Source organism: Mauremys reevesii, linkage group 10 (genome assembly GCF_016161935.1).
Source record: "Mauremys reevesii isolate NIE-2019 linkage group 10, ASM1616193v1, whole genome shotgun sequence".
NCBI lineage: Eukaryota > Metazoa > Chordata > Testudines > Geoemydidae > Mauremys > Mauremys reevesii.
In genome coordinates, this window is record NC_052632.1 from 15,642,071 (window position 1) to 15,662,364 (window position 20,294).

Consider the following 20,294-nt stretch of genomic DNA (forward strand, 5'->3'; position numbering starts at 1 on the left):
ACACAGTGTTGGCTCCAAAAATCCCCTCTCTTTCCCCCCGCTCCCTGTCACACTAGACCCCACTCCACCCCCTCTTTTGAAAAGCATGTTGCGGCCACTTGAACGCTGGGATAGCTGCCCATAATGCATCACTCCCAACAGCGCTGCAAATACTGCAAATGTGGCCACACACCAGCGCTGGTAGCTGGAGTGTGGCCACACACCAGCGCTGGCCCTGCACAGCTGGATGACCAGCGCTGCAAACTACCAGAGCTGCAAACCGTAAGTGTAGCCTTACCCTTAGAGGTCATAGGACCTCTTGGGACAGAATTAGCTCCCTCGTGATTTCCACCTAGGGTCTACAGGGAACAGCGCTACAGAGAGCGGCCACACCCCTGCTCTAACTCCAATCCCCTCACTGATCCTTGTGTGTGAACCCCTGTATTGTGCTAGGGAAAGGGGGATGGTACTAATTACTCCCGACTCCAGCGTAGGGAGGAGGAGCTCTGTCTACAGCTGCTGCTTTCCATGACCCTTTATGCAGGAACACTCCAGCCCATACTTATGAACACTTAGAGCCCAGTATCTGTGAGATCTCCTCTACGTAGCTGGTGAACAGGCCATCTGGAAGTGGTTGTATAAAATGATGATCGTACCCCGTCACTGCTGTCATTTGAGAAAGGCAGGTAAGCTTAGAAACGCCAGAGGTTCCACAGCTCACAAATGTATTCTTTTATTCAATTACTCTTGTGTGTTGAAATGTTAAAGGCCCACCATTGGAATGGGTTTCCTGATCTTCTCTCCTTGTTAAGCCTGTGAAGCCAGACCATCGAGCAAACATTAATTTTTTTTACCAAAGCTTTCAGGAATTCACACATGGTGGGATCATTTCAGAGGCAAAGATTTGTAGTTGCCTGTTATGTGCTGTGAACTTCCTGTTTCTTTTACAGTTATTAAAGAGCAGTGAGAGATTTACTCAGGGAATTCTAGAAGTCCTGCCGCCATAATCCTGCTAGTGTAAAACAAAGTGGTCATAGCTTCAGGTTTCATTGTTGCCTAATTGATTTTGCTAAATGAAACTAGTGGAACAAAAAAGAATCTGTTTGTACCATGAAATTATTTTAGATGATACATTAACTGAGTTTGCACCTGCCTAGAATCCTTGTCCACATACCTCCCCCCTTATGCAATAGGGTTAAAATTGCAAAGGATCAAGGTACAAAGGGCCAGATCTTCAAAGATGGGTGCAGCAGTTGCACCAGGACACGTGCATGCAACTGGCCACTTGTTAGTACAGACAAGGTGCTTACATGGGCGAGCTACATGCACAAAGGTGGATTTTGCAGGGGCAGCGAGAACAACTGTGCCCCAGTTCACCCCAGCTTTGAAAATCTGGCCCACAAAATACCATGTCCCTTGGAAATTGCCCCCATAATTCTACCATGGGGACACCTCTCAGTAAGGGCTAGAATGTCACAGCCCTTACTCACAAGTACAGAGGCTATAGGGGAATTAGTTCCCTCTGACTCCCCTGGCTCGGCCCTGCTCAGATTGTGGCTCCAGAGTGGTGAGGAGAGCACTGGCTACTTGTCTGACACATTGGGCTGTGAGCAAGCTGGAAGAGAAGGATGTAGACAACTGCAGGGACAGTGGGAGGGGCTTCCATTTGTCAGCCATAGTAGTTGTGGGAAGTGAAGCTGCTCCATGAAAGGTGTGAAGTAACCTACTCTTCTGTTCGTCAGAGGATGGAGATGGATGGCAGGAGAGAGCTCACTTATGTTCTCTTGGACCAAAGCAGCAGGGAATTGTGACTGAGTCTCTGGTCTACTTGCCACCTCTTACTCAAGGTAGAGGATAAAGTTACAATCTAGTCCTTTATAGCCCAATGAACAATTCAGACAGTAGAGACCAGCAGAATGGATTGTGAAGACCAGGAGAGAACCAGAACTGCCTTATTTTTAAAAGACAACAAAAACAAAGTTCTGTGTTGAGGCCATTTATTGTATTAGATAAAACACATTCACTACAAGATGAGTAGGTTTTCTGATTGTAAGTAGAGAATAATTATTTCAAATACAATGAAGTAGCCGAGGCACTTGTTACATGCAGTTTAAATTATTATCTATGCTCAACACTGCAGCTGTTTCTAACACAAAAGTTCCATTGACTTCAAGGGAAGTTACGTGATGTTGGGATTGCAGGATCAGGATTGTGTGTACAGTAGAATAATGTGTGCTGATTAAAGGACAGGAGAGAAATTGCCAAGTGGACACTCAGGAGGCAAGAAATAAGGAGTGTTTTTGCTTTTGGCACAGAAGTTCATATTGCCTTTTACTGATAGCCCCAAAGAAACCTGGGGGGTTATGCGAGTGAGGTGGCAGCAGACTGGGATGCAGAAATCAGGTCTTGTTTGCATGATCAATGAAGAAAGGAAATAGGCATGTGTAGATATGAACTTCAAATGGAGAGGTCTTATGACTGGGTAGATGCTTATGGAAATCCTAATAAGCATGAGGAATTCTCCTTTTACCAACAGAAGGATGAATCAAGGGAGGTTACAGCTGAAACAGAAATGCATTATTAGTAGAAAACAGACATATCCATAGGTAGCTCCCCTTGTATTGAATTGCCAAACTGCAACTCTAAGGTGGTTGCATGTTTTGCTGGATTGAGGACCTAGTGGTGACCCTACAGTAAGCCGAAGTGTCATGGGTGCAGATAAACATTCACTAGTGTGTTCACAAGCCTCATTTGCACTGTCGATTGGCCGAGCAGTTATGCGCGCAGATAACTTGCAAACAAAAAAGTGACTCTGGCCAATGAAGGGACTGATTCTGTTCCCCTTACTCGTGTTGGACTCTGCAATAAACTCAATGTAAGATACTATTCAACGTGACTACGGCTGACAAAATTGAGCCACCCACTCAGGGAGCAGAAACAATACCATGTGACCTAGGCAATAATTCATATAGTCTAAAGAGATACTCACAGTGCCGTAGCCAGGAACAAAATAGACGACCATTTGTTTGCACACACTATGCTGAATAACGTTCACATTGTAAAAATCCACAACCAGTTTGAGGATAACTGGCCAGCAGAAACAAGAGCTAAACTTGTCAGCTAAATTAGTGGCAATGGGTAATTCAACCAGGTCAGGTAGGTGGGTAGAGAGCTGCACTATCCAGGTAGGTCCTAGCATTTATAGTAAACTCCTTTCTCCCAAATGAACACCAGAAATGAACTGAGGGTGAAATTCATCCCAGTGCAGAAGTTCTGCACAATGCTCTCCACACCTCTTTGAGCCAGATTTGGATGCCCTTAATAATGTGGAATAGCATCTTACGCCACAAAGAATCCCTCTGAAACCAGTGGGATGATTAACGGAGCAAAGTGCTAACAACCAGGACTAAGAACAGCAGAATCTGATCCTTAAGGCAGGTGTTAAATGGTGCAGAGCACCTTATGGGGTTCCTCTGAAATGGGGGGAATTTAACCTACCCTATAATAAGTCTCAACCACTCCCTTTATTCCAACTTCACAAGTAATAACAATAAATTAATACTTTGTCTCTATATGCAGTGCTTCTTATTTACGGATCTCCAAGTGCTCTGCTGATCTTGATTAACCTTCAGGGCACAGTGGGAGGCAGGCAAATATTACTGTGGCTCAGTTTACGGATGAGTAAAGTGAGGCATAGAGAAATGAAGTAACTTGTCTGGTCATGTAACAAATCTGCAACAGAGCTGAGAATAGAAACCAAGGAACCTTAATTCCTAATTCCTTGCTCCAACCATTGGATACCCCCTTCCTATACAATGCACCCTACCACATGGAGGCAACCTTATCTGGGAAAGGCACCTGGCAGCATGGTAATGGAGTTGGAAATATAAGGGGCAAATAGCTAAATACCCCCCTCTGTGTGTGAGTAGCTGGATACCTCCAAGTTTGGTGGAAACTGGTTCCTCACGGATACACCCATGGCAGCTCTAGCTGAAACCTAGCATCTGCAGCATGACTCCTGTAGGGTAAACTCCTTATTACTCCATTAGTTCCTTGGACTCCCTTGAGCAAAACCTGTAGTCACTGCAGGAAGGCAGCTGTGGGTGAATTTTTGCAACAGAGACAGGACTGAAAGTTTTCTGGGAATAAAGAACCTAGGATTTATTTTTCAGAGGGAATTCCTTTCCCTCCAAACTTCAAAGCTGCACAATATAGTCTGGGTGCTCTTTGAATCCCTTTCTCCTCCTTATCTGCAATAATTAGTGAATGGTTAAGAAGGGGAAATAGGGAAGATATTTATATTACAATTTTGTGAAAATTTCTTCTATTAAAGGTACTTAATTTTGCCACAGCAGAATGCATGTTCTAAGCTGTTGCTAAATACTCTTCTTCTTACTGACCAGTAGGAAAATATAACCCCATCTTATCTAGAGTAGCTAGTTCTGAGTTACGTCTCTTCTTCTCTTGCCTTTGTTCCTTTAACCTTGTGCAACCCAGATGGGTAGGAACAAGGCTGACTCTTAACACCTGTAAATAAAAGAGGGGAGCAATTGTACATCTGCTCATTTGAAAATCACCACAAGTTTTGTGTATTTCATAATCCTGACCCTTGGAAGTACATTTCCACAATACTGCAGGGGAAAGTATGTGCCTAGAACTCAGTTAGCCAGGAATAAGTTTGTGCACACCTCTCTACTCCACCATATGAGCCATTTTAGTACTTACATTCACTGCCATCCCAGGGGCAGAAATTCCCAGGAGACTTTGCACACCAATAAGGTATGGCATTTTTCATAGCCTTAGACTTTGCACACCTATAAGGTGTGGGATTTTCATAGCCTTAAGAGCCACACAAAAACAGCTGACAAACATACTATAAGCAACCCGTTGTCAAAGAAAGATCAAATGCCCTTATTGCTTTTCCAAGTACTGATAGCTATCCATCCTCTTATTTATTGGAAACAATATAGAAAAATATTCCTTAAGGAAAAAGAATGCCAGGTTGAGGTTTATATTAGAAGCTTTAAGGGAGCCTTATTGCCTAGAAAGCTTTTGTGCTATTCAAGTTACAATCATAATTTCTCTTGTTAATATATGAAGGTTATACCAGAAATAGGCTGTACCATCAGATAGGGACACAATGATGTTTACAACCTGCTGTGCAAGAAAATGTAACTGATATGCTGTATTTGCACCACTCTGTATCTCGGTTTAATATACATTCACCTTCTCTGAATGAAAAGGCCTTCCAGGTTGTGCTCTGAAAGCTTCCCGCAGTGTCCCTTTCAGTCATCCAGGTGCTGCTCCTCCCATGTGGAAGTTGGGATGGCGCTGTAAGGGTCCATGATGACTTTTGCACAGCGAATAATCATCACGATCAAGAAAAGGCAAAGGAAGACGAAACATGCTAATGTTAGTCCTTTGTCCACATCAACGTACACAGGCTCTGGTGTTGGGGCCTCCATTGTTTGCGTCTCTCCTCATCCGGGTTTGTGCTTACTGCTACCATCATCGTACACCTGCAAAACAACCATGCTGTCAAAACAGCAGGACCATTGACATGCATCACGAAGCATGGGGAAAATAGCGTTTTGTTGTCAATGGCAAAACTCCCATTGACTTCAATGGGCAGGATTGCACCCTGGTGGGTAAGAGAGGCTGGAAATGTTATGGGACAGAAGGCAAAGCGGGAGATAGAACCCAGGTCTGGCTCTTCTGGGGCGATGCCCATGTTTGTTAATTTAGCTCATTGCTGTTTGTTCCTGAGAGGCTAGTCAAGAGTGGCTGTTTTTATTGTTTTACAAGGAAAACTGTGTTAAAGGGGCACCATCAACTTGAAATCTAATCCATTGTTTGCTGATAAAAAAAAAAATCCAATTGCCACACCGGCCCCTACAGCCTCCTGTTTTTAAAATAGTTTACTCTTCACTGTTACTCTGTAAAAGACCCAGACAACTGTTAGGGGAACTGCCTATAGTCACAGTGCTGTCACTCGTGCAAAGCAAACAAAGGGAAAAATAGTAAAGAAAACAAACATTTTTTCCTATAAATTTCCTCTTTCAGCTGCAGCAGTTTTAGGAGTTACTGGCAATAATGGCAGTATTGCCAGTTCATGCTTTCCAGGGGGGGCACTGTGACTTTTAAACTCAAGGTGCATCAGCAGCCACTCTGCTCAGAATGGGATGGTTAGTGCAGGGTTGATGCACTGTATCATCTCAGAGACTCTCCAACCCCATTATCTAAATGTGTGAGTAAAGTGGGCTTGAGCACAGGACAGTGTTTGCTGGCCAGTTTCTGTAGCCTGCAAATTCTCTCTCTCTTAACGCGACTGATTTACATTGGGGCCCTAAAGGAGGGAAACTGACTCGACTTACAGAATGAGCGGTAGGAGAGATTTCCCTTGACATCCACCCTTGGTCAGGCTGGTGGGTGAAGGAGGCGAGGGCCCTTGCTGGAAAAGAACAAGAACACGGATTCATTCTTTAAACATCTTCTGCAACTTTGGAGCTAGTCGTTAATTAGCCATAAGCAGTTCCTTATTGTTCAGTAACATTCAAACACACTTCAGTTGGGGGAAAAGAAACTGGAGCTAGAATAAGCGACATCAAAAGGTGGTTTGCAATGGGAACCAGACACTAATGCAATGAAGTATGTCTACAAACAGGCCCTGCTTACATTTGAGAGTTTTACCGCCGAAAGTTCTGCCAGAATACGCCTGCCAACACAGCTATTTTGGCAGAGCGCATTCACATTTGGCTGCTATTAAAAAAGAAAGTACAAGGTGCTTTGGGTGCAAGGTGCAGGTCAGTGTAGGTGTATTCAAAGCAGTCCTCCATATTGTCCGTCGGCTCTGATGAAAGGGGCATGGTTGCCTGGGGCTTTTCGTACGGACAGCCTCTTTGTAGCAATGCTCCCTGAGAGGTCTGTACAGGGTGGCGGGGAAGGTGCCTTACTCTGGCAGGAGAAACTAGGCTGCTCTGCCTTGACATGTCTGAGCAAAGATCACTTTCTACTTGAGGGAAAAGTTCAGTGAAATTGTCCCAGCGGGCCAGAAAGCTGTGCGGGCACAGATAAACGGGCACCTCCACCAGGGGCAGAGGGCTCCTATGACTGCCAGATAGCAATGTGAGTCAGGCCAAGCCAGCTCCCCACCTGTTAACCACACACTATTTCTACCACTTTCCTGCAGCTAATCACAGCCTGCGGGTAATGTGTTCTGGACTTGAAAACCTGCATCCAATTAGTTTACAAAGCATTTTCTGCAAAATCATGTAGTTTGAATTGTCACTTATTGGTTTGCTTGTAGCTTACAATCAATGCAAGCGGGTTTTGGTTTTTTTTCTAATGCAGTGCATATGATTTGGTTACCGGCAGGCATGTGTACGTCAAATGGCAGCAAAAGTACTGGCAAAAGTATGGCTTTTCCTGTTTTCTTTCTGTCAGTTTTGCCTGTTACTGCCAGTTCATGCTCTTAAAATAAACCAGCTACTTTAAAACAGAATTCCTTTGTTCCCTGCAGAGTCCACTGCCATTTTGAGAGAGGGAGAGGAAAAAGGGAGGAGACTGAAGTTTCAAGAGCTCTGAAGAACGTATGTTGTGCATTACTGGGGGGCAGTAAATTACACCTACCTCAGGCCCCTTTCCCAGTGTTGAGTTCTCTCTTTGGGTTCAGCTGGGTCTCCAAGAGCCACTGGTTCTTGGTTGGGCCTGCATATTCCACATCCCTCTCCTCATTCAGCTTCTCCTCAGCCTGCAGGTCCAGGGCACAATCCCGATTCAGTGTGGCATCGAACCCCTTATAATAGCGGCAGCTGTTGGGAGCAGTGCTAGACTTTCTGTTGTCCTCCTTTGCTCCTGGTAAACCTGCTGCAGCTTCTTCCCCTTTGCCCAGCATTGGTTCTTGTCCATGTTGTAACCCAGCTTCTGCATCTTCTTTGCAATATCAAGAGCTAGATCTTTGTTCCTGTAGGAATTCCACAGCTGTGCCTTCACAGCGCTTTCCCACGACAGGCCAAGGAACGCTAGCACCTCTTTGCTGGACCGGGCAGCAGCACGCGATTCAGCTGGAGCCATGCTTGTACAGCTGTGGTTGTAAAGGTGGCAGGCGGGTAAAGAGGTATTTCCAGAACATGCTTTACAGGGGGGCAGATTTCAGTCACTGTGACCCTGGGGCAGCAGAGTTAAAAATTTTGACCAGAGAGGTCATTGCTGCAGGGACTGTTGCATTGTGGGTTTGTTGCTGGAGGACTGTATTTGTCCATACAGGTACTTCTGCTCCCATTGGCCGTGGTTCGCTGCTCCAGGACAATGGGAGCTGCTGGAAGTGGTGCTCAGTACGTCCCTTGGCCCGCGCCGCTTCCAGCAGCTCCCATTGTCCTGGAGCAGCGATCGGCCGGACCTGCGGACAGGGCAGGTAAACAAACCGGCCCGGCCCGCCAGGGGCTTTCCCTGCACAAGCGGCGTCTCAAGTTTGGGAAACACTGTGCTAGAGGATAATAGCTGAGCCTGGCTCTGCTCTTGAGCTAACATCCAAAGGCATCAGAATCGAGAGCAACTGAATTGGGACTAAGGGCCCAGTTCAGGAAAGCACTTCAGCCCAAGTTGACACCCTTTGACTTCAAGCAGATAAAGTTAAGAGCTGTCCTGAATGGGGAAGCTGTCTGGAATCGGAGGTTTAAGTGAACAGCTAGCTTGGGCTTGATTTCTCTCTCCAATGTTGTTACCCTGTTACAGATTCCCACATATGGATTCTCAGCTAGGGCTGGTGGAAAAATTATCCATTGAAACTGTTTTTTGACAGAAAATTGTTTTTTGACTAAATAAAACTTCTCATAAAAAGTATTCAGATTTCACAGAAAATGTTGATCTTTTATAAAAGACATATTCTATCTAAAAGGGTGCAGTAGTGTGTATGAAAGGAGTTATTGACAAGACAGGACCATTACATAGCTGCTGTACAAGGACAGTTGACTGATTTCTTCATCTAGTATCACACAGTAAATACCCCTTGTGAACACCATGCCCATGGATCCAGCTAAGATAATGTTGCCATAATTATAATTCTGACGGTCACCATAATCAGAGGTGAAGTGCCTCAAATGGGGCCAATGAAAGTAAACAACTGAAGGATCCAGATACAACAGGACCCTTCCCCCACCCCAACCCCAACCCCAACCCCACCCTTACATAAAAACACTCTTTGCATCTGCTCAGAACAGAAGGGTTAACTCAGCAGTATGAAATAAAATGTACATTGGAGCTGATGAGTACAGTTGCAAATACTGGCAGGTCTGAGACCAGGGCATGAAATACTCCAAGATACCGATGTTTTTAAGTGCTGATGAGAAAGATTTGTGCCATGGTTCTCAAGCATGAAATACTGCTAAATATTCATGTGATCAAGACTAAACAGTACAAGTAGCATATGCAATACTTGTGGAGGGGGAAATCCACACATATTGCTAGTTATTAAGTAACTAGCACACAGGCCAGTACCATTCACTCCCCTAATGGCTGGATTATCACCACCTATCTTGGTGTATTATTATAGCTGGTTTTGTGACAAGATCACCATCCATTTCTACTGGAAGATCTATGACATAATGCAATGCTAGCCCTGGAGATCTAATGCTTGTACTCCAGGAGGTATGGGGGAAATGAGAACATTATTTTAGGATTTGGGGGGGTTGAGGATTAAGGAGCACATTATACTTTTATTCCACATGTGATATGTCCCTAAGACCTGTTGCAAGTATAGCAATAAGCTAAATGAAGTGTCTATTTTTGGACATGGCAAAATTCAGATGAAGTTAAGGGATGAGCAGAAGTAATCCAAATATCCTGCCGAGATGAAAAGACAAACTGCAATGATATCGAAGGACAGGATATATTTTCATGCAGCACTTCAGTATAATGGACAGGGATAGTTATGGTAAGAATTGCTATTAAGGTGGAATTTTGGACATGCAATATATACTACAGATCACAATTTTGAACCAGAGTCTTCAGTTGTTGCTATGCTTAAAAAAGATGTTACTCACGGACTGGGTTGCACGCTTTAAATATAGCCCCCGATTTACATTCTCAGTGTTGCTGGGATGGGGTGTTCACTCCGCACTTCACCTGAAAGGGTTAAAATAGGTTAATTAGCCCCTTCCCAGCTAATAGGCTGCACCTGTAGGAGAATTAGGCTGGCTAGGTGAGCCCTAATAGAAGATGAAGTTCAGATGAGCCAGTGTAGGCTGGGCTGCAGGGGATGTGTTCTATAGTCAGTCCCTAGGTGAGTATGTGATTCTGGCAAGAACCTGAGTGGGGTGAACTAGCTACAGGGAGCTAGAGGAGAAGAGTAGGAAGGAACATAAGGAAATAACAGAGTCTGGGAGTGAGTAGACTGTGGCTGCTGAACAGGGGGTCCCTGTGCTGGAATCCAGAGTAGGGGGCAGGCCTGGGTTTTCCTATCTGCCCTGGAGGAAAGTGACAATAGTCTTCAACTATAGGATAATCTAGAAAGGTAACGGCACAGATGATCCAGAGGTACCCTGGATGGGGAGACACATAATGATCTGGCTGGAGCACTAAGCCATGAAGAGAGAGCAGCTGAGTCATCAAGAGGGAGCACCCTGAGTTGCAGACAGAGGTTGCAGGGCTTGTGAATGAGCAGCAGAAGGGGATATTGGACCTGGAAGGAGCTAATTCCCCAGACCAGACATGAGGAGGTGCCCTGGTGGTAGGTGAACCCTGTTGCAGTTGCCAGTCCTCACAATGTTATCACTAGTCTCATGATATTTGGAGGTTTGTGAGGGGTTTTCTGTGTTTAATACACCAGCCCTTGGAATCCTGTGATTGTCAGAAATCCAGCTTCCCTTTTATTTAAAAAAAAAAAAGGCTTCTAGCCCTCAGAGTTGCAGAGAAAAGCTTGAAACTGTGACCTGAATGCATCCTAAAGGTACAAAAACCAGAAGGCAAATAAAAAAAGTTTTGGGGTTTTTTAGTCTCCTGCTGTTCTGCCAGTCTCATGAGTTATGGGGCCTGACTAATGATTAGTGATTTCTTTGGATTGGCAATACTGTTGCAGGATCAGGGCCTTAATAAGCTCACTTGTTCCACCATCTTTCAGTTGCCTGTCTTCTATGGCTGACCTGGTACTGATGAACCTCTATAGTCCATAAAATCAGTCTTGTCTCCTACTGTTCCTTAGCAGGAAACTAAGCTTTACATGACTGTTTTATGTTTTTTATTTCTCCTATATCAGTTAATAGATTCTTATTCTATAATAAATGTGGAAAAAGCAAAGTCTCATGACCAATGTATTTCACTGACTCCACTGTTCAAAGCATTCTGCAGATAGTTATGTTAATTGAAATCCTAAAAATGATACAAATGTTCAGTTCTTTGAATTCGGTTCCCTTGGTTGAACTCTGTGCTGATATTGGTATCCTGCTGCTGCCACTGCTTTTTCATATTTGAATCAGACTGCCAACTTACAATACACCCTGCCATCTTCTGCATCATTGCCTGGTGGGGAGGAGAGAGCAGTGGCATCAGCCCTTCCATTAAGGTCCCAATTCAGCAAAGCACTTCAGCCCATGTTTAAATGCTGTTTAAGCATGTGCTCGAGTGCTTTTCTGAATTAGAGCCTAATAACCATTGTGGGTATCAGTCAAGGAGTCTGTTGCTGCAGATCCTGTATATGTACAGGATTAACTGAGACTTTAGTGAACTAAACATATTTTCAGGATTCTTCATGTGGGTCAACTCATGTCCAAAGTGAAACACCCCATAATTATGTTGTGGTAAAATGGCAGAAGTGTACCTAAACTCACTGTGAGCTTCCTTGGGACTGCATTTGGTGCCAATCCAAAGACTATGGCTAGTGTATTAATCCAGAAGAGGAGGTCTTGGCTTGCTTAGGGTAGACTTCACAGGATGTGCTCTCAATTACAGCAGCAAAATGGATCTGCATGTGAGCTATGCCAGGAAGAAAAGGACAGAACAAAACTTAATAAAAAAGGCAAATGAAAACTCAGTCTCCTAATTCATGAACATCTGAGTATCTTAAAGACTAGAAGATAAGAGAATAACTAGAGGGAATAGATCAACTTCAAAGTGTTTGGTATACAAATGTAAACACCATAGTGTAGGATACAATTAACCTAGAGTAAAATTAATTGCTTCTAAACAGCTGGATTTTTAAAGATTAACTACACTGTAGTATAGAAAGCCTTGACTGAGGGCTTCAGTGATGAATGGGGCTTGGTGTGGGCTCATTGCACTGGGGTGACTTTCCAACCCCGGAGAATATAACTCTCCAGTTTCGAAACTGAACAAGCCGTAGGCTGGGAGTAACAGTTAATGCGATTTGGGAATACAGAAATGTACGAACTTGGATTGGTTCAAATTTGGAGCCAGTCATGGTTTTGTGCCCTTGAGACAATCTGCTTCTTGCTTTCCCTCTGCTCCAGGGGGAAGAGCCTTGTACCAGCCCTATATATGATGGACTACTTTCCCCAGTGGTAAAAGGTGGCAAGGTAATAATTGGAGATATACCAATCTCCTAGAACTGGACGGGACCTTGAAAGGTCATCTAGTCCAGCCCCCTGCCTTCACTAGCAGGACCAATTTTTGCCCCAGATTCCTAAGTGGCATCCTCAAGGATTGAACTCACAACCCTGGGTTTCAGCAGGCCAATGCTCAAACCACTGAGCTATCCCTGGCTGTGGGGAGAATGTCCCACCCACTAACCGCTACATGCATGGAAAGGGATGTAGCAGCCCCATGGAGGCTGTTCTTTCTTTTCTCTACACTGTTCCCTGTGCTGGCTACCCATACTGCAGGTGATACAGGGATACCTTATGGGCCCCAGTCTGGCCCTCTGAAATCTGTCAGGCGAACTCAGTGATATTGAGACTAGCCCTTTCCGCTCTCAGCGGACAGTATACAAATTGAACCGGTGTTAGACAATCAGATTGATGGATGCCTGGCTCTAATTTAGTGATACAGCCAATCGGCTAACAGTGTGCACAGGGAAGGAAATCAGTAACAGTCTGCGCTTCTGTGATTTACTGCAATTCAAAGGCTAGTGTATGACTATCCCTAGTCAGTCGTTGTCTGACTGTTTAATAATGGGTATGTACTTATTTCTTCAAATTAGCTGAAAACAGCAAACAAATGAAAGGGAAATCCAGAGAACAAATGACTTCCTTAGGAATCAAATTCCCTGAATTCCAATGGAACTCTTCACCCCATACAATAAGACCTGTGCTCCTTTAACTGCCCTCAAACCTGAGTCTAGATGAACTTTGCAGACAGGTCCCCAGCTTTGACTGTACCGGCAGGGGCGGCTCTAGGCGTTTCGCCGCCCCAAGCAAGGCGGCATGCCACGGGGGGGGATGCTCTGCCGGTCGCAGACGTGCCTGCGGATGCTCCACCGAAGCCGCGGGATCAGTGGACCCTCCGCAGGCACGTCTGCGGGAGGTCCACCGGAGCCGCCTGCCACCCTCCCGGCGACCGGCAGAGCGCCCCTCGCGGCATGCTGCCCCAAGCACGCGCTTGGCGTGCTGGGGCCTGGAGCCGGCCTGTGTACCTATCTGTTCTGCCAGGGGGTGGAGGGCAGCCCTGAATGTGGAGGGCACAGCTCTTGCCTACTGCAGCCTGGACATAGGAAGGTGATGGTGGCTTCAGGCTGCAAGGTCTGTGCAGTACCTTTTCAAGGTGCAACACAGTAAGCAATTGTCATGCTGCTGCGTCAGGCAAAATAAGGAGTCACAGAAATCATCTGGTCAAATGAAATTGTTGTCAAAGGGTATGGCTGTAGGAGCAAGATGTTGGGAGCAATGCTGACTTACACCAGGTGAGAATCTGGCCAAAGCTGCTTAGTTTTGCCTTTATTTTCATTGAAAGCAAGATATTCCCCGGCTTGCTCTTCCTTAGAGGACTGCCACAATTGAGATGGCATTTTTTTGCCTAATGACCTAATATCTTACGGACAAGCACATAGAGGAAATAGTATTAGTGAAATTTCTCTATCAGCTTTTAAACAGCCTCACCCCCATAGTGCAGCAAGAGTCGCATCCAGACGATGCTTATTCTCATCCAGGCAAGAAAAATTAATCATTCAAAATAAGCGCTGCTTGAGGCCTAATAAAGTTGATATGGTAACGACCTACCCCAGTAAGAGTGCATTACAGGTGGATTGCATAAACATTAACAGTGCCTAGTGTGGTTAATTAGTGTTTTCATGTAAATCTAAACATGAATTTCCATCTTGTTGGCAGCTGGAAGCACTGTGTGAGAGAGATTTATCAGCTCCCAATGACCTATTATGGGTTTCTTTCAGCTGTTTTATTTTTATCCTTAATTTCTTTCATTTAATAAATGGCTCTTAAATAGCAGCAAGGAAGAAATCTTCCATTTTCATCTGGCTACCTGCTGGGCTTGCCTCACCCTCATGTCAAGTGAGGTATATAGAATTCTTCATAGCTCTGCCTCAGTTTTCTTCTAGACTCTGCTCACTGCTGAGAGCTGGCTAGCGAGTCTGCTGTGAGAGCAATTTGGGCGGATAATTTCCATGTTGGCTAGGCTCAGGGAGATAGCTGCACTGTGGTGTAGCCAGAACAGATGCTTGGGGCTGTAACTGTATCTTTCCAGGCAGTCACCAAGCACATAAAACACCTATATTCTAATGAAGCAAGCAGAAGGGATGGGTGACAGGAGTTAAGCAAAAGATAAAGGTTGAGACTAGATACAAGGTCAGTTTATCTTTCTCTACTGCTCTTACTCTGGTGTGTAGCTTTAGTCACTCCAGTGGAGTTACTCTGAATACATGCTGGCCTCAGTGAGGGGAATGAGACCCACAGTATATTAACCTAAGATTCTATATTTATATGACTGGGAACAGTATGTGAAATTCTCCCTGCCTTCCTCGGAGAGCTTTTGGAGCCTTAATTCGGCTTCATCCGAAACAGAGCTACCAGAACATCCAAGAGTGTATGAAAACAGTTGTTTGTACTTCAGAATGGCTTGTTTCTGGTTTTTGATGAAGATTAAGGGCCATTCTTAATTTTATTCAAGATGGTTTGCTCAGCCCTCAGCTGGAAATGGGCTGTGTCACTTACACAGGCTTTTGATGAGAAGTAACTCTGCTTAACAGAATGCCCAATTATATGCAAATCAAATTCAGGCCTGGGGAAAGACCCATTTTGCAACAATCCCTAAGCAACAGAAGCAATCTGTCCTAGTGGGTGCATGCACATCCCCTAAGCTCCCCAGTGTCATTAGTCCATTAGACAAATTCCTAACTGGCCTTTGTACACAGAGCTCCTTTCCCTGTTTAACAGAAAATTTTCTCCCATTTCTCATAATAAAATATAGGCAATGTACAGGGAGGGGAGGACAGGGAAACCACATTGGATTTCATAAATACAATTGCATCCATACCTTCCAGATGCGAGGCTTTCAGTCATATGTTAGCATTCCAGTAACGTAGGTCTAAGTCCCAGTTGTGACTGTACCTAAAGTTTCATTGGTGCTCACAATAGCTTTACCTGCATACAGATGCTAATCAGATTCACTTCCACACAGACCTGGAAGCAATTCTATTGTCACCTAGGTCGCCTGCAAAAAAAACAAAAAAAAAAACCCCACACTCCTTTGCACATGCACAGTGAATGTTACCGATTTCCATTAAACTGCAGGGACTCTCTGTAGCAAGGGACTGAGGGGATATTCGGTCTGGATTCCCCTGATTTAGAGGAGAAACTCAATTTTTATTCATATCCAACTTTTCCCCAAAAGAACATCCCTGGTACAAAAATGGGGATTTTATTTAAATCCAAAATTCTTGATGTATTTTTGTAAATAATCTCATCCATAGTGAAAGATAATTCCGTTATGAGTTAACTGGGTCTCTGGAATCTTCCCCATTTCCTCAGCTGGCTTCTAGAGCTGGCTGGAAATCTTATTTTTTCTTTAACAAAAAACATTTTTCATGGGAAAACACCAGTTTGTTGAAAATGAATTTCTTTGCAGAAAAGGGTCAGTTTCCATACATTTTGGTTCTGTTTTTTTTTTTTTTAAAGAAGTTTGAAATTGTTCATGTTTCATTTCAATGTTTTCTCTAAATGAAAGATTCCAGTTCTTGTCTGAAATAATTGTTTCAATATTGAAGCCCATTACAGTCAAAATAGGATGTTGAAATATTTTTTAAAAAACCATTTTGATCTGACTTGATTTTTTTCAGACTTTTTCTTTTATTTTGTGAAAATTGAGGATTTTGACTTTGTCCCAGTTCAGGAAATGTTTTTTCCCCATCTCTATTAATTTTTCCCCTCAAGGATCCCATGATATCAACCAAAGAGGATTAGATACAGCTATTCCAGAATGCATCAATGCCACCGTTCACTCAAATGGGTTTCTCGTATGTATCACAATTTGCTCCTGTGGCTAGGAACTTAGCATGTTGCCTCCTTTAATGCTTCTAACCGCTGCTGAGCCATAGAATTAGAGGCTGGACTTAACACCCAAATTCAGATTCTCAGATGATGTTAAACCACAGGGCCAGTCCTGACCCTGAACTTTTTAAGTAACTGTAATCTCATCAGCTAATATAAAAATTGCTCAAATAATTGATCTCTTTTCCTAGTTTTGTCCCCAGATGCATGTCAAATGAATTCAACACTAATTTAAACTTCAGATGTATAAAATAAGAGTCTGGACACAACCATTCCATAATATTCCTAATAATTCAACTTTATAATCAGAAATAGTAAGTATTTAATGAAAGTGAAATACTGTGGTTGGATCCAGACAGATTAACTTTTCTGTGTCTAGAAAGTAGGGCTGTCAAGCAATTAAAAAAATTGTGATTAATCATGCAATTAATTGCACTGTTAAACAATACAATATAATTTTAAATATTTTGGATGTTTTCTACATTTTCAAATTGATTTCAATTAAACACAGAATACAAAGTGTACAGTGCTCACTTTATTTGATTACAAGTATTTGCACTGTAAAAAAAACAAAAGAAATAGTATTTTTCAATTCACCTAATAAAGAGATTGCACTACAGTACTTGTATCATGAAAGCTGGACTTACAAATGTAGAATTGCGTACAAAAAACCCTACATTAAAAAATAAAACAACGTAAAACTTTAGAGCCTACAAGTTCACTCAGTCCTACTTCTTGTTCAGCCAATCAAGTTTGTTTACATTTGCAGAAGAAAATGCTGCCTGCTTCTTGTTTACAATGTCACCTGAATTGAAAACAGGCGTTTGCATAGAACTGTTGTAGCTAGTGTTGCAAGATATTTACATGCCAGATGTGCTAAAGATTCATATGTCCCTTTATGCTTCAACCACCATTCCAGAGGACATGCTTCCATGATGATGACGGGTTCTGCTTGATAATGATCTAAAGCAGTGCAGACTGACGCATGTTCATTTTCACCATCTGAGTCAGATGCCACCAGTAGAAGATTGCTTTTCTTTTTTAGTGGTTTGGGTTCTGTAGTTTCCGCATCAGAGTGTTGCTCTTTTAAGACTTCTGAGGGCATGCTCCCCACCTCGTCCCTCTCAGATTTTGGAAGGCATTTCAGATTCTTAAATCTTGGGTCGAGTGCTGTAGTTATCTTTAGAAATCTGACATCGGTACCTTCTTTGCATTTTGTCAAATTAGCAGTGAAAGTGTTCTTAAAACAAACAACATGTGCTCGGTCACCATCAGAGACTGCCATAACATTAAATATATGGCAGAATGTAGGTAAAACAGCAGGAGACATTGAATTCTCCCCCCAAGGAGTTCAGTCACAAATTAAACGAGTGTCATCAGCATGGATGCATGTCCTATGGAATGATGGCCGAAGCATGAAGAGGCTTATGAATCTTTAGTGCATCTGGCACGCAAATATCTTACCACACCAGCTACAACAGTGCTATGGAAATGCCTGTTCTCACTTTCAGGTGACATTGTAATTAAGAAGTGGGCAGCATTATCTCCCATAAATGTAAACAAACTTGTTTCTCTTAGCGATTGGCTGAACAAGAAGTAGGACTGAGTGGACTTGTAGGCTCTAAAGTTTTACATTTTTGTGTTACATAACTGCACTCAAAAACAAAACAAACTACATTTGTAAGTTGCATTTTCATGATTAAGAGATTGCACTACAGTACTTGTATGAGGTGAATTGAAAAATACTATCATTTTTACAGTGCAAATATTTGTAATAAAAATGATATAAAGTGAGCACTGTACACTTTGTATTCTATGTTGTAATTGAAAGATATTTGAAAATGTAGAAAACATCCAAAAATATGTAAAATTTCAATTGGTATGGTTTAACAGTGCAATTAATCATGATTAATTTGAGTTAATCATATGAGTTAACTGCAATTAATCAACAGCCCTACTAGAAAGCAATTCTTTAAATGCTGCCTCCATTAAAAAAACTAATTGTCCTTTTATGTTTAAAATTCTTTCAGGAGGAAATCAATACTCTATTTTAGTAGCACAGACACCCTGTGATCCTGATTACTGTTGTCTACCTGTAGCATAAAGTAAGGTTTCTTTGTTGTTGTTTTTTTTAAACTCATACTTAATTTTTCATCTATTGCTCCAGTCAGAACTAATTCATACACTGGTACTTCAAAAGGCTTAAGATCAGTTTGAGTAAACAAATTTTCATGAGTTAATCTGCGTTTGAAATCATTTGTATATGAACGAGAGAAATGTTCCTCAGTACATTTGTTTTAACAAATCTATGTAATAAATTACTAGCTGTTGATAGTTCCTGTGAAGATTAAAAAGATGATTTGTGGTTGCCCAAAAAGTTGATGAACACACACATCAGTCTGGAGAAAGCATTTAAGGCTTGTATTGTATCAGTGTTTTTCTCTGACTTTTAATGTTGAGAAACTTGGGTCACATCTTTATTTGGAAGATGATTCAAGATATTTTTTAAATAATTTGGTTGTTGCAATTTAGTGAGTACCCCCCCTCCCTTAAACGGGTCAAATAGCTGATCCTTTTTCATTCACTTATAAAGCACTTGACACTGTTTGCTTTGTTGTTGGGCTAAGCAACATTTAGCTAAGATTCCAGGAGTTACTGATAGTTACATTAGATCTCAGACTACTCAAATGTTGCTGAGTTTGGAAGATCTACTAAGTAGAGCTAAAGAGCTGATTGCTGGAATCTCAAACTCTGAGAACAAGCCTCTCCCATCTTCCAAGCTTTAGTTCACTACTAGATAACTCCTGGTCAAACTTCTGCTTCATGGTGAGCCTGAAAATGATTAGAAGCCTCGCAAAGAAACGCAAAAGAATAATGAAAATCATGGTTCAGCAGTAATGTATGGCGTGAGATATGAGCACTCATCATTTACCCTCTACTCCAAAAGAGGATTTGGAAGGTATGTTGGTAAAGGTGGGGGGGGGCGTTGTAATGTGCATTTAGAGGGATAGACAGGGCAAGCAGAGACGACTTCCAAAAAATTATTTTTCTCAGGGTACCTCACCTGTAAGGGAGCCCTAAATATTTCAATTTTTCTACTTAATTCCCTTAACGTCACTGTCCTTCCAGCTGAGGAGGGCTGGCTTGGAATCGTTACTGTCCTGAAGTGGACAAAGGGCTCATTGAGGAGCAATGCTAGACACACCAGTCCCTCCCAGCCCAAGGAAGAAAAGACTAGCCTCCTGCATAGGTCAGACTGGGGGACTGTGCAGTGTATCTCTGTCACATTCATGCTGGAAAATGTGTTTCTGCAGCAATATTGGCTATTGGTGGTGGTGGTGGGGGGTTTAATGTTAATACATGTAGGGCTTAACTCCTGCATGTTTATAAAGGGCTTTGAGATCCTCTTGTGTGGCACTATTAAAATGCAAAGTCATAGAAGTGATGCCTAGAGATCATAGGATAGCTATTCAAATCCATCTAATGTCTAGACAACCCTTAATGCAGAATACGTACAGTATTTTCAGGAAAGGAAGGCTGATAACCCTCAATGTACACTTAGCCTTTAAACATATTGAGTGGCAATACAGAAAGCCCTAGAGAAATAAATGGATTTGGCCTTTTAACCAAGGCTTGTAAATGCTATGTGGCTATTATGTGAATCCAAGCAGGTGTCTGCCAACGAGGCTGAAAACCACTGCTCCATGCTATTTAAACGTTACAGAGTGAGGCAAGTATCCATTGTCCTCATTTTTTGATGTTTTATCAATTAATCAGTGTTAGGAGAACTGTAAGCAGAATGGTGTGGAAATTTCTCACTGCCGGCAAAGCTGGAAAAGGAAAAAGAGCAAGATGTGCGTTTTCCTC

The 20,294-nt window shown here is 42.8% G+C and overlaps 1 protein-coding gene and 1 long non-coding RNA gene across 5 annotated transcripts in view; one reads left to right on the forward strand and one right to left on the reverse strand.

Annotated features, from left to right (window-relative positions):
- Positions 1-3,147: 3,147 nt before the first annotated feature.
- On the reverse strand, positions 3,148-15,510 carry CTXND1 (cortexin domain containing 1). 3 transcript variants are annotated; one of them, XM_039492292.1, is made up of 5 exons: positions 15,415-15,472; positions 11,802-11,946; positions 10,020-10,101; positions 6,354-6,430; positions 3,148-5,498 (listed from the first exon to the last, which is right to left on the reverse strand). In XM_039492292.1, exon 5 carries the CDS (start codon positions 5,442-5,444, stop codon positions 5,265-5,267), a length of 180 nt encoding a protein of 59 aa, XP_039348226.1. In that variant the 5' UTR covers positions 5,445-5,498; positions 6,354-6,430; positions 10,020-10,101; positions 11,802-11,946; positions 15,415-15,472; the 3' UTR covers positions 3,148-5,264. The 3 variants fall into 3 exon arrangements, with proteins under 3 accessions (XP_039348226.1, XP_039348225.1, XP_039348227.1); XM_039492291.1 differs by having other exon boundaries at positions 11,792-11,946; XM_039492293.1 differs by lacking the exon at positions 11,802-11,946 and having other exon boundaries at positions 15,415-15,510.
- LOC120373618 overlaps positions 10,238-20,294 on the forward strand; it is a 35,367-nt gene continuing 25,310 nt past the window's right edge. Inside the window, exons 1-2 of one of the 2 annotated variants that reach the window (XR_005585605.1) lie at positions 10,238-10,705; positions 12,441-12,506. This is a non-coding gene — a long non-coding RNA (uncharacterized LOC120373618). The remainder of the gene's footprint in view (positions 10,706-12,440; positions 12,507-20,294) is intronic. The other variant, XR_005585604.1, reaches the window with a different exon arrangement.